Source organism: Macaca nemestrina, chromosome 8, assembly GCF_043159975.1.
Source record: "Macaca nemestrina isolate mMacNem1 chromosome 8, mMacNem.hap1, whole genome shotgun sequence".
NCBI classification, from domain to species: Eukaryota; Metazoa; Chordata; class Mammalia; order Primates; family Cercopithecidae; genus Macaca; species Macaca nemestrina.
Genome location: NC_092132.1, coordinates 26763993 through 26778324, shown reverse-complemented (window position 1 = coordinate 26778324; position 14332 = coordinate 26763993). Strand labels below are relative to the sequence as shown.

The 14332-nt window shown below is 39.8% G+C and overlaps 1 protein-coding gene across 7 annotated transcripts in view; it reads right to left on the bottom strand.

Annotated features, from left to right (window-relative positions):
- The window catches only part of LOC105468533 (sterile alpha motif domain containing 12), a 495768-nt gene that overhangs the window by 450851 nt on the left and 30585 nt on the right, over positions 1 to 14332 (bottom strand). For all 7 annotated transcript variants that reach the window (XR_979516.3, XR_011606361.1, XR_011606363.1 and 4 more), the window contains exon 2: positions 3611 to 3789. Coding sequence is in view for 3 of the 7 variants with exons in the window: in XM_011718764.2 (XP_011717066.2) it covers positions 3611 to 3789 (179 nt within the window). In the remaining 4 variants the exon portion in view is untranslated. The remainder of the gene's footprint in view (positions 1 to 3610; positions 3790 to 14332) is intronic.

The following is a 14332-nucleotide window of genomic DNA, read 5'->3' as shown; positions in this document are numbered from 1 at the left end:
TTTTAAAATTATGAAAGCATACAAATTTCAGTGTCAACAGGATAGATTAAGCACATGCTACCATCCTCCCCTAATCCACATATACACACAGACTCTAGCACTGCCGATTAAAGATAAGCTCACTAAGCTCCTCGGGAACAGGTGGTGCGCTGAGGGATTGGTTGCAAATCCCAACATGGCAGGACTCAGCGTGGCAGGGCCCAAAGTCACACTAAGGAGCTGGAACCAGGTTCCCAGTAAGAAGTCTGCATATGGAAGAACTTGATTTGCATAATCAGTCAGAAGCAGACAGAGAGAACACCAAATTGAAACATTAGTGTAATACCTGGTCAGAGCTCTCACATCCCAGAGTTCAGGTAAAGGTAGATGCAAAAGCCCTTACCAGAAGGCTCTACAATTCAAGGCACACATGGCCAAAAAGACCCCACGATAATTCACTTAACTGGCAGATAAACCACCAGCAAGAATTAGAAGCCATGTGAGGAAATTCAGCACCCTGAAAGCATAATACTAACCCAGCAAACAGTAACCCAACAATCATGGTTGAGCTACTAAAGTTAATGGGACAATCTGAAAATGGCTTTAAAATAAATGCACTTAAAATAATACACATCTTATTTAAAATTCAAGCAAAGCAGTACAGAGAGTAAACGTTTTCTCCATAATTTTAACTTCAGATAGAAACTGCTGCTCAAACTGTGGAAAACCCTCCCAGACTCAGTGATGCCTTTATACAGAGACAGACATTTTTACATAAATGGAAACAAACTATATCTACTGTGTCATAACCTGCCCTTCTCGTTCCCTTTCTACTTTAAAATATTATCACACACATTTTCCCACATAAATACCTATAGGTCTCCTGCATCCTCACAAAGGAAAAATTATATCCCATTGCATTAATACACAGTTTCTTTAGCCAGTGTCCTGTGAATGAACATGTGGGCTATTTTCAATGTACATATGGATGATTATTTCCTTAGGCAAGTTCCTAGAGAGGAAATTATTGGCTCCCAAATTGCACACATTTAAAATTTTGATAACTATTATCAAGCTTGTCATCCAGAAAAGCTGTACCAATTTACATTACTGAATGGCTTTAGAGGTATGCATTCCTAGCCACAGGTTTTTTAAGGTAGGTTTAGAATGGGTCAGTTTACCAGAGATTCAATTATACACCCAAGAAAAGAGAAGAAGGCTCACAACTCTACTAGTCCTCTAAATGCAACGGAAGGGAAAATGTAAATGTGTTTGTACCTGCACAAAACAAATGCCTGTTGTCTAATGTACAAAAGCGTCAGGGTCAGTCATGCTGCTGGCATCCATAGTAATCACACTATAGTAATTTTAACTCTGTTCCCCCAGCAGCCACTGTTGTTCCCTCGTCCTCCGTTTAAACAAGTGGACAAATTCTTTGTCTAAGCTTTACTAAAGCCTCTTGTCTGTTCACCCCTAAATATGATGGTAGTGTGAAAAACCCAGAATCTCCTTTCAACCTCATTTATTGGGGATGGGTATTCACTGTAGATGATTTGCATAAACTCAAATGAATCTGGTTTCCAGTATTAGTTTGTTCCAGAGGAAAGGCTCATTATACACATCCACACTCTCATTGAAGTATGTTTTCAGCAAAGCAACTATAAAATGCTTCAGGGGCAAAGACACAAAATTTCAGGATTCACAACAATATCACATATTCAAGATAATTCAGAAATAAAATCACATCAGATTTGAATCAAATTTTGTATATTACCAATCTCTACGAATATAAGAGATACACACTAGAAATGTTTAAAGTTGAATTTAAATCAGACAAATATCAATAGTTAACTTTTCTTTTATCTCTACTCTAATTTTTAATATTTTAGGCATCCTTTAGAAAATATCTCACTCATAGAAAGTCTATTTATCTTCCTAAAAAGGACCCTTAGGGCGTTTTTTTCCCGGCTCTTTCAGGATGCCCATGTAGCAACATGGATTGATCAGGTTTAGCTGTCTTAACAGCGTTCACTCATTTCCAATGCTGCTCACAAACCAAACTTCATTGATCATCAGCCAAGAAATATGCTATGTTTTGCCATTTCTCTTAGCTAAAATGTCTAGCATAAAATACCTGCAATATATTTCTTGGTAATCATTCCCCATTCCCTACAACACACACGTACTTAATGTCAACAATTTTTAATTATCCACACTAAAGAAGAGAAGCAATAACAGTAATTATTCCAAACTGTAGATAAAGCAAAAAATTCACGTCTGATTTTGGAAGACCTTATTTGGAGGAGAAGGGAGGTGGTTATTGTACAACAGTAAGGTGACCTTTTTCCTTAAGATTTTTCTTGGGTGCTTACAACATTTGCTTTCCAAGGCATGCATACATTCATTTGCTCAACCAACATTTGAAAGGAAATTGTCTTGCAGGGAATACACAAAGGGAGAAACAAAACTATATGAAGATTAATTTCCTCCATGTCCAAGAGGAAAACAAATATGAGTATCCTCAACAACACTGTGCCCCCAACATGAACATCTGCACTGGTTTCAGACAAATACCCGGATAGTGCCAGTTCCACTGGAGGAAGCCTTTAGAAGAGGCTGTCCTTACTAAAATATTACCTACCCCACAGAACCCAAGTTTCCACACATCTTCACCAATGCCTATTTTGTCAGTTCTCTGGTACCTATGTTTAGGTTAAAGACTGAAAAGAACTAAGTATCCTACAGCAGAATAAAATGATTTTCTCTTTCATTAAGTCCTTCAAATAGTACCTGGGATATACATGCATATTTCATAAAATATCAGCTATTACTAATTAACAATACCTGTAAGCACAAGCCTCTCATACTCATGAAGTACTGGGACTTTTTTTTTTTTTTTTTTTTTTTTTGAGACCGAGTCTCGCTCTGTCGCCCAGGCTGGAGTGCAGCGGCCGGATCTCAGTTTACTGCAAGCTCCGCCTCCCGGGTTCACGCCATTCTCCTGCCTCAGCCTCCCGAGTAGCTGGGACTACAGGCGCCCACCACCAAGCCTGGCTAGTTTTTTGTATTTGTTTTAGTAGAGACGGGGTTTCACTGTATTAGCCAGGATGGTCTCGATCTCCTGACCTCGTGATCCGCCCGTCTCGGCCTCCCAAAGTGCTGGGATTACAGGCTTGAGCCACCGCGCCCGGCCAGTACTGGGACTTTCATAAAATGCTTCCAAAAGCATGCAATCATTTGACTTACTCGACCTGATGAGAGAAGTCATTTTATGATTTCCTTGTGTAGATGAAGAATGTGCAACTCAGAAAGTCACATGACTTGCCCAACACCATAGAGTAGTAAGTCTGAGCCTGGCAGGTGAATCTTTTAGCTTTAAGTACAGGGCATTCTTCTCTATAACCTCAGAGCCTCATGCTCTGAGACTGGCCACAAATGGGTTTCAATTTCATTCCAAAGGGAATACAGTTAATATTTTCATTTATAGTTATTTATCAGCAAGATACAGTGCTCATTTGACCACAGATACAACGGTAATTAGTGAAAGCACTCAGCTCTTCTCTGTGGCTGGACTACAACATATCAAGGCTGCAGCTTTCAAATCTCCGTAATTAACTGGAATATTACGCACCTTAGCCGTCTCAGATTCTGCCTGCAGTCGCCTGGGGGTTCCTTTCTGGTCAGGCACCTTCTGGAAATTTTTGTTTTTAATGGTTTGAGATTCCACACCTTCACCTTCAATTTGCAGTTTAATACCTTCAGCATGGGCAGGGTGATCAATGCCCCGTGGATTCAAACCACAGTGAAGAGCTAGGAAAAAGCAACAAATAGAACTCAGAAAACAAACCACATAAAGACGGTGTCCATGACAGAAAATATTTCATCAAGCCTAAGTCGGAAAAAAACGAGGCATCTGTGAGTCAAGAAGTGGTGTGATTACTACGACAAATAATATGGTGAGGAGGGAGCATGGTATAGTGGGAAACCCTGAGTTTGAAAATCAGCAAGATTTAGGTGCAAATCCAGAAGCCCTCAATTCCAAGTTGTTTGACTTTTAGCAAGTTACGAATCCCCACATTACAGATGAGAATACCAAATCGGGCAACGTTGTCACTGCTTCCCACACATGCAATTATTTCAACCCTGCAGTTTAGTTTATATCTCTGCTTCCATCTGAAAAGTGCTCACCCTCTCTCCTTCTGGACCTTCTCTATTATTTAAGAATCCACTCAAGTCCACTCTCTTGCATTCATTCAAGCAATATTTCTTAAGCACTTACTATGTGCCATCCCTGGGTTAGATCCTGGAAACATGGATTTACATATGACAGATGTTACCTTCAAAGAACTCACAATGTAATAAAGGAGGCAAACAAAAGGACTGGTGATTTTCAAACAGAACTGTCACTTCTACATGACAAAAAAGAAAAACCCAGAGTGAAGGGCTCAAGGGCGTCAAGCCCCGTGGCTTCCAGTTTTTTGCATCTTACTCTCTTCCATGCCCTGTAACATAGATATTCCACACATAAAATCTAAAGCTGATTTTCTGGGGATATTTATTCATCTAACAAACACTTACTGAGTCCCCGCTACGTACTCTGTATTATCAAATAAATAGCAATGAATGTTGTAAGATATGCATTCCAGGCCGGGCGCGGTGGCTCAAGCCTGTAATCCCAGCACTTTGGGAGGCCGAGACGGGCGGATCACGAGGTCAGGAGATCGAGACCACCCTGGCTGACACGGTGAAACCCCGTCTCTACTAAAAAATACAAAAAACTAGCCGGGCGAGGTGGCGGGCGCCTGTAGTCCCAGCTACTCGGGAGGCTGAGGCAGGAGAATGGCATGAACCCGGGAGGCGGAGCTTGCAGTGAGCTGAGATCCGGCCACTGCGCTCCAGCCTGGGCGGCAGAGTGAGACTCCGTCTCAAAAAAAAAAAAAAAAAAAAAGATATGCATTCCACTACTACGTGAACTACCATGTATGTCTGTGTGCAGATGGCAGGTATATGTGTTTTGACTTCTCTGGTAGTAAATTTTTTCATTTCCCTGTTACCCCAACTCTTCAAATTCAGGTAAACTCCTATCCTCATCCCCTTTCCTTTATTCACAGAGAAGTTAAGGCCAGATACTTAATACCCCCATCTTCCCCAGGTCTCTACTTCATCAATAATCTCCTTTTACCCAACATTTTTAGGCTTTCCCCTTTCTCAGCATTCTTTCCCTCCAACCAGCTTCTGTGACTCAGAAAGCCCAACCCTTCTTTCGGCACTCCATTCAGGCCATAGTTTCCTCTTTGCCTCATCTTTGCCAGGATTCTGATGAGTACTTTAGACCTGAGGGATGAGGTAGGCTTCCCAAAAGAAGTGGTGTTTTCTTCCCACTATCCACTCTCTCCTTAACAGGTACCATCTATTCCCATGTTCCCAATCAACATTCTGGTGACTTCCAAATATTAACTGCAGCCTAGACAGACCTTTCTTATGAATGTCAGACAAGTAAAACTGCAGCAGAAACAATTTGCCTGTTCCAGTCTTCACAAATTACACAGAAACTGATGAGACGTCCATAACATCACTCTATGATTCATCACTTCCCTTCCATCTATCAGCAAATCCAATAGCTCTACACCTAACATACTGCTCAAATATTAAATGATATTTCTTTAAAAAAACAAACTGATTGCACAAAGGTCCAAATGCATGTGATCTTATTTCTACCACTTTATGTGGACACTATTTATGAATTTCTCTTCTCCTAGTCTCTAAGCTTCCTATTTAGTGGTACATTCTGGGCACTTAACATGTATTAGTTCATATCTCCCTTTTGGGCTTTGTTCTGAATCTCAAATGATCTTCATGAAAAACTCTGAGACATAACTATGTTCATTTCACAGATAAGGAAAATGAGGCTCGAAGAGGTTAGGTTCACAAAAGGGCATTCTATACTGGTATATACAGAAAAGTCACAAAAATTATGAATCATTTAGGATACATGATTTCATATCACACATGGAAAAATCCAAACTGGATTAAACGGTAAGGAAAATTATTATCTGTCAGAATAAGAAGTCCAGTAATGGCACAAGTTCAGAATTAGCTGATTTGCCTATTGGTTGTTTCATCAAGCACTGTGATTTTTATTCTTTCTCCATTCTACTATCCATAGCATCACCTTTATCCTGAACCTGGGTCCCTTTGTAGCATCTAGACTATAAGCTTTTAGTTTTGAAGCAGAAAGGGCTTGGTTGACTATGGCTTTTTCTCCCAAACCACTTTCAAATTTTATTCTCTTTTCTCATTGGCCAGGAGTGAATTACATGCCTATTACTGAACTAACACCCTGGCAGTGGAAATAGGATTACCCTTAAACCAACTGACCAGCTCAGGTCAATTCCCCAAACCACACTGCTGCTACTCTGCAGGGCTATAGCAGAATGGATGCTGGGGAACCAACCACAATGCCCACTTTAGGCAGTGCTGGAAAGAGAACTCATAGCCAAAGCCTCTGAGAGCTTGAAGCTAATTACTGTTAATATCAATCAGCTTCTCCATCTCCAAAGACTAGCCTACTTACAATGACTATTCAATTAAATACACCAGAGTTGTGATTATTTTTTAAAGGTGTGCTTGTGTAGGGAGATGGGGGATTGGCATGGGATGGATTCAGACATTAATGAAGAAAAGAAAAATGTGTAGCTTTGATCTTTCTGTCTAGCTTTATCTTCTGCTGCTTCCTACCTTGAAATTCATGACCTAGGAATACCACTGAGCTGCTGGTAGACCTCCTATTCTCTTCCCCTATCACCTCCCCACCAAATTTGACTCTTATACTTCCTTCACCTCTGATCATGGTGGTCCCACCACCTAGAAATGCTGGTCCTACTCCAACCTAATCCTACCTCCTGCTCTCTTCGGGAGGCTAACTCCTATTCATCTCATGTCAGCTCAGACCTCTTCTTCAGAAAGTCTTTTAGGAGTCTCTGGCTACCAGAGCAAGAACCCATTCCCTATGCTCCCTCTTGCACACAGTCCCCTGGTGCTTCATTTTCCTCACAGTACTGAGAATGTCCATGTAATTGATCTATCTGCCTTGCCCAGCACAACTGTAAGCTCCTGAAGGGCAGGTACCATCTGTTTTTCATCTCCATGACTTCCATTCCTGAGTCCAGGACCTGGCACATAAGAGACATTAAGGAAACACTTGTTCAGCTGCAGAATGAACCAGCAATTCCCTTCCTTTACACAATCATCCTTAAATCAGAAGGAAGCCTTTCTCTGCTAGTAAATACTTGGCATTCAAAATGTAAGGTATCTATAAACAGGAGGCAGAATACAGTTTTTTGACTTTCCACACACGTAGCCTTATTCTTCACACAAATATTTTAATCCTCCATAGCTCTTCCTTCCTCCACTGCAAACGCAATAGTTGATTTAGGTTTTTGTACTTAGAATTATTTATTTAAAACCATTTTTGACAGACTTTGCTTTGGTTTCCCTGAAATTTCATGTCCCTAATATTTACAAATCAAACACCTCTCCAATGGCTTCCTACAATGCATGACCTCCATCTCCTTGCTTGTGTCAAAGGTGTCCCCATTTGATTTCTCTTTTCTGTGCTCATCATTGCCCTTTCTTGTTTTCACTAAAGTTATTTACTTAATCTAATGGGCTTGGCAACTCACTGGTCAGCTTCGAGGCCCTCTTCTTGTTTCCCTGATCTTCACCACCACTCCTGTGCCTAACAGATTCCTAGTTATTGAATTGACACTGCAGGTAGCTTGTGGTCTTTATGGGAAGTGCTGCTGCTGTCACTTTTACTTAATTTGAATGTCACTAATATTGAATTCTTCAAAATGAGTTAAAAACCAAAATTAATTTCACAAACATTGCTCTTTAAAAAATTTAAGAGAGAAATGTTTCACTGCAAATGCACATATTTTAGCATTGTTTTCAAATGCCCCTTTGAAGGCACCATCTTTTTTTCATATGTAAAAACCTACTTCCCCAGAAAATTGAAAACCAGCTGCATTGCTCGTGGGAATGTCAAGTGATACACCCCCGTGGAAAACTGTATGGTGGTTTCTCAAAAAATTAAACACAGAATTGTCATTTGATCAAACAATTCAACTTCTAGGTATATATACACACAAAAAAATACCTGAAAACAGGAACTCAGATATTTGTATGCTCTTGTACATAACAGCATTATTCATAACAGTCAAGCAGGCATAAACCAAATGCCTGTGGATGCATGAATGGATAAACACAATGTGATACATATAATGAAATATTTTGCAGCCTTTAAAAGGAATGGCATTCTTATCCATGCTGCAGCACGCATGAACCTTGAAGACATTATGCTGAATGAAATATGCCAGACAAAAATGGACAACTATTGGACGATTCACTTATATGAGTTAGTCAAATCTACAGAGAAAGAAAATAGAACAATGGCTACACAGGGGCTGTGGGAGAGAAAACGGGAAGTTATTGGTGAGTTGTGGGTACAGTATTTCACTTTGGGATGATGAAGACTCTCTGGAGATGGATGGTGGTGATGGTTATACAATAATGTGAATGTGCCTAATGATATTGAACCATATAATTAAAGATGATTAAAATGATGAATTTAATGTATATTTTGTCACACTAAAAAATAAAAATTTTAAAACCCACTCCCCCTCTCATTTCAACTCCCTAATACCCTCCCAAAATGGAAAGAGAGGTTCCAAAGATATTTTTATTCAAAGGTGTTTGAGAGTTTACTTATGAATAATATCGTGATTTTCAGCTAGAATGTTATTTGGTTTTATTTTTTAATAAAATTGTAAAAATTATAGCTCAAAAGTATTAGATTAGTTCAGAACTTTCCTGGAAGGGAAATGTTCTCCAAAACAGGTCTTATCCTAATCAGCAGAAGCAGGGCTTGGATTGCTGCTTGCTGGAAATGAGCCTGGACTCTCCAAGGATTGCGGCTGAGGGATGCCATTTTCATGTGATTTAGGTGACACTAACAGGTTATCTGGAATGAAGTGCCAGACCTTGTTTTCTCTCCTCACAGTGATGCAAGAAGAGTTGAGGGATGCATTGGCATCCGCTGTCATTCCCAAGAACAACTGCATCTTACTCTCCAGGAAGCCACCCAACTTCCAGTTCTTCCAATCTCCACCCACGCCAGACACTCTCTGTCATGAAACAAGGGATGGAGACTTATTAAATTTTAATGTTCCTCTATCTGAGTTTGGCCTTGAATAGAGACACTGTGAAAACACTCTGAATTGCCCCTCAGAATGAACTGGCTCCCCAACCAAGGAACCGCCACATAGAAACAGCTAGTAATGCCCTGAAATGTGTTGTGCTTCTCTGCCTTGACAGAACTGACCTTTTAACATCATATGCTCTTCCTTTCCCTTATTTGCATACATAACTGCTTCAGGAAACATAAATTTTCTCTTTTTTCTACTGTAAAGCTTTAACTAGTCTTGTACCCAGTATATCCTCTTAAGCAATAAAGACAATTCCCCTCTTTTTCTTTGTTTCTTTTTTTTTTCTTTCTTTCTTTTTTTTTTTTTTGAGACAGTGTCTTGCACTGTTGCCCAGGCTGGAGTGCGGTGGTGTGATCATGGCTCACTGCAATCTCAAACTCGCAGGCTCAAGTGTTCCTTCCACCTCAGCCACCCAAGTAGCTGGGACTACAGGTGTGCACCACCACACCCAGCTAATTTTTGTATTATTTGTAGAAGCAGGGTTCTGCCATGTTGTCCAGGCTGGTCTTGAACTCCAGGGTTCTTCCATGTTGCCCAGAATGGTCTTGAACTCCTGCAGCTATATCTGCCCTTGAGAATACAAGGGCAGATACATGCAGAGGTTCTATGATGCTTAGACAAGGGATTCAGGTATCATGCGATCTGCTCAAGCGATTTGCCCACCTCGACCTCCCAAAGTCCTGGGAACACAAGCATCAGCTACAATGCCCAGCCCACCTCTTCTTCTTATATGATCTGCATGTGTGTGTATGTATCATGCATTGCAAATATTTATTGACAGGTCTGCTAAGTCTATGACTGGGAGCCCCTGGAAGAAGTGACTACATCTTATTGAGCTTTACAAATGTAGTGTGTAGCCATATAACAACCTTACAGTAGGTGTTCAATCATTGTTTATAGACTGAGCATAGATATGATGGAAAGATACTGATTCAATCCTACTCACTGCCATTCAGTACAGATGCATAACATATATTTTTCAAAAAAGCAAATAAAAGTTGCTTCCAATCTAATTATGTAATTCACCAAAAATTTTAAATCACAAAACCATAAAGCTATCCTGAAACTACTGATTTACTTGACTGCCACCTGCAAAGCAGAGGCTATCTTACTCATCTTTGCACGTGCAAAGCCTACACAGTTGTACATACTTAACCCTCAATAAATGTTGCAAAATGAATCAATGACCTTAAAAACAAATATACTCCAATCCCCACCATTAGTTATTAGAATTGAGACAGGTTATTTAAAATTTCATGTTTATATATTGTTTCTAGCTAAAGTTCCTGAAAGATATGGTCCTTCTTTAACACTTCCCTCATATAATATACACATAACACTCTCCAATATGTTTAATTCATTGTTTTAATTATTATAGGTGCTTCACTTATCGTATTCTGGATTCAAATTCAGCAGAGACTACCCTCCAGAAGTAATGTGAACACCACAAAAAGTCTGTAACTCTTTGTAGCAGACACTTCTGATGGGCTACACATTCTCAACACTCTCATTTTTGCCACCTACTGAAGTATGGCTACAAAGCCAAATAGCATATTTCACAGCTTCCCTTGCAGCTACAAGTGAGGTTGATGACAGATTCCTCCCTAGGGCACATAAGCAGAAGTTTGATGGGAAACAAACAGTTCTGGAAATGACAAAAGAGGAAAGATCTTAACACCACTCTTCCCCTTTCTCTCTGCCTTAAATGCATATGTGATATCTAGAACTGCTACAGAACATGCTGTGACCACAGGGCTACAAACATGAAAAAAAGTCAAGAGAATAATAGTCACATTGGCTCTGAAATTATGGGCTACTCGAACTTTGTTCTTCATTGTTCCCCTCTGGACTTGACAGTCTGTGAGAAAAGTAATTCCCTGCTTATTGAGCCATGGTTAGTCAAGTCTTCTACAACTTTCAGATGAACCACTGCAAAATGACACATTTCCATTTTAACCAACAACATAGGATTGTTTAGCTCTTCTTTTAAAAAGAGAAAACTGAAATCCTAGCAAAATGTTCTGGTCTGGGTTTCACAACTCCTATTATGACTTAAAAAGATGATTAAGTATAGTATGAATAATTGCTTAGCAAGGAAGATATACATTAGCAATACATGTTGTTATGAGTAAACACTGACATCAGAGGTGGAATCAATCCAGATGACACTGTGAAGTCCTGAGGATGGAACTTTCTTGCTTAGTTGGGGTCCTAAGGTACCCAGAAAAGTGCCCAGATCATTCATGAAAACTTTTGCATCCATGAATGGGGATGGGAATGTGTTCCTGTGTATCTGGTCATTAATGTGTCAACATAAAAATATAACAACTGTACCAGAAAGTATGTCTCAGGAACACAGGCTTGGTTTAGCTAATAGAAAGGGAGCACAATTTATCTCCTTGGGCAAAGGAATCTGCCCAGCAGATATCTTCCAGGATAGGGGTCAGCAAACTATGGCCCATTGACCAAATCCATCCTGCTGCTTGTTTTCGTGTGGTTTGTGACCCCAAAAGAGTTGTTACATTTTAACATGATTGGAAAAAACATTTTATGACACATGGGAATTATATGAAATTCAAAGTTCTATGTCCATAAAGTTTTATTGGAAAATAATAAATAAGGCATGCTCATTTATCTACATAGTGTTCATGTCTGCTTTTGTGCTACAATGGCAGCAGTGAGTAGCTGTGACACGGACCATGTGGCCTGCAAAGACTGAAATATTTGCTGGCTGGCTCTTTGCAGAAACAGTTTGCTGGCCCTTGTTCTAGGGTAGAGTATAACCATAACCTGAAGGGCACTGGGACCTGAAAACCCCAGCCTCCTTTAGCAACATCAAGAAAGAACTTATGGGTCTTTGCAGGACTAGCCTCTGAGTTATTCTGTACTTTCCCACTCCCAGGTAATTTAAATGAGCTAAATTATGCTGAATTTTATCACTTGGGTCAGGCAACGAGGAGACAGAATATGATTTCCAAATTTCTCCTTGGTCAGCTAAATGTGATATTACATATACTTGCTGAAGATGAAAATTTCTATAGAGGTCCTTTTCCCACTATCAAAAACAGGGGTAATATATAAATGTCCAGAAGGGTAATTCAGCAGCATTAAAAGCTGAACATGTCCACCCCCAGCAAGTCTAAGTGGCCAGTAATAGATGGCTCCCCTATTCCATGCAAGAAGAGACTAGAAAGAACGAAGTTATTACAGCAATGAGAAAGACAGGGGAAGAAACTAAATGGAAACTGAAAGACTGAACCCACAAAACTCATGCTATTGTCCTCACAAGTCTGCCCACAGTAGCCTGACAATGATGATGTGGCTGCCCAAGCTGGACCTACGTGACTGTTCAGCAGTGCCAGACGTTCAGACCACATGCAACAGTGTAAGGACATGGTCTTCTCTGGACCCCACGATGCTCACTCACTCCGGTTTACTTGTCTACAGAAACAATTTCATCTTTGCAAAAACAGTTGGCTATAATGGAATCCAGTTTTCCAAAGACTACTTAAGTTTAATCACCACATCAAATATTCACTTGTCCTACACTTGATATCTAGACAACCTAAAACAATGGAAATTAAAATAATGCTTAACTTAGGTATTGCAGCATCAGTAAAGTGGGGACAGACTTTGGAAGATGTCCAAGACATGAATATTAACTCTTCTTATTCACGAGGAGAATACAAGGGCAGATACATGCAGAGGTTCTATGATGCTTAGATGAGGGATTCAGGTATCATTTTGAGAGACTGATAAGTGGTCTACACTGGTGACTTTAAAAATATTTTTAACTATGATACTACAGAAACAGATTTCACAGTGTGAATCCATGACCAGTCATCTTTATGTATATGAATTGAACCATGTTTTTATGAAACATTATTTTCCTTTACTACATATCATCTACTCTTTATTTTTTTAAATAAAGTAGTTCCTCTTGCATCCTTCGGGGAAAAAGAAATAGACATACTTTTCTCAATTCATCCCAGTTAGTAAAATTAAAAATGATGGACATTATATATGAGACAAACATAAGACAACTGAATGGTAAAGAGAAGGCAGACCATCTAAAGACCTTGAAGGACCTTGAATAACCTGGTGGTGAGTTCTTTCAGCTTCCTTTTGCCTCGTATATCCCAGACTTAGAACTAAAGAAGCCTGCAATTTGGGAACACCTCTGAGCACAGACAAAAAATAATACACAACAAGAGCTTGCTCTCTTTAGCCAAAGGACCAGGAAAGAGACAGCGTAGCAAGATAGGAAACATGTAGACAATAACTGCTCTACTCGAACATTACAGAAAAGAAATGTGACCCAACCACCACATCAGTACAGGCTGATTGTAAAGCCTAGACTCACACCCTCAGCAGGCTGCACTCAGGTACCCCAATACTCCCAGGAGAATGCCACAGAAGGCCAAGTAGGGAGTCCAGGTTTTCATCTCTGTCAGTTGGTAAAGAGGATACCTCCTCATCTCCAAAATGTCAGTTGAGATGATATGGCAAGGCTGGACTTTCACCTTTACCAGTTTATAAGAGGTGAGCCTTCCTTCCTGGGATTGCGTCAGGTAGACAGTTAGGACTTTCACTATTACCCAGCCATAAGGAAGAAGTCCTGCCTTTCAGGTATCAACTGAGATTGAGCGGGGAACCTGGGTTTATAACTCTACCTGGCAGTAAGTAAGTGGTATCGCCTCTTTTCCCTGGCCAGACTGGCATTTTAAAAAGCAAGCTGAAACAAAAGGTTTAAATAAAATCTAGAATCTCATAACACAACATGTAAATATCCAGGCTTCAAGAGAAAATCACTCATAACCAGGAAGATACCAAACTGAAAGACAAAAGACATTCCATAGACACCAACACCCAGATGACAGAGACATCAGAACTATCTGAGAAAAATGTTAAAGCAGCTATGCTAAAAATGCTTCACTAAGCAATTACACTTGACACAAATGGAAAAAAAAATAAGCTTTTGTGAGAAATAAAGTCTCTGCAAAGAAATAGAAGACATGAAGAATAACCAAATGGAAATGTTAGAACTGAAATATACAATAAACAAAATTAAAAGTTCCAGTGGATAG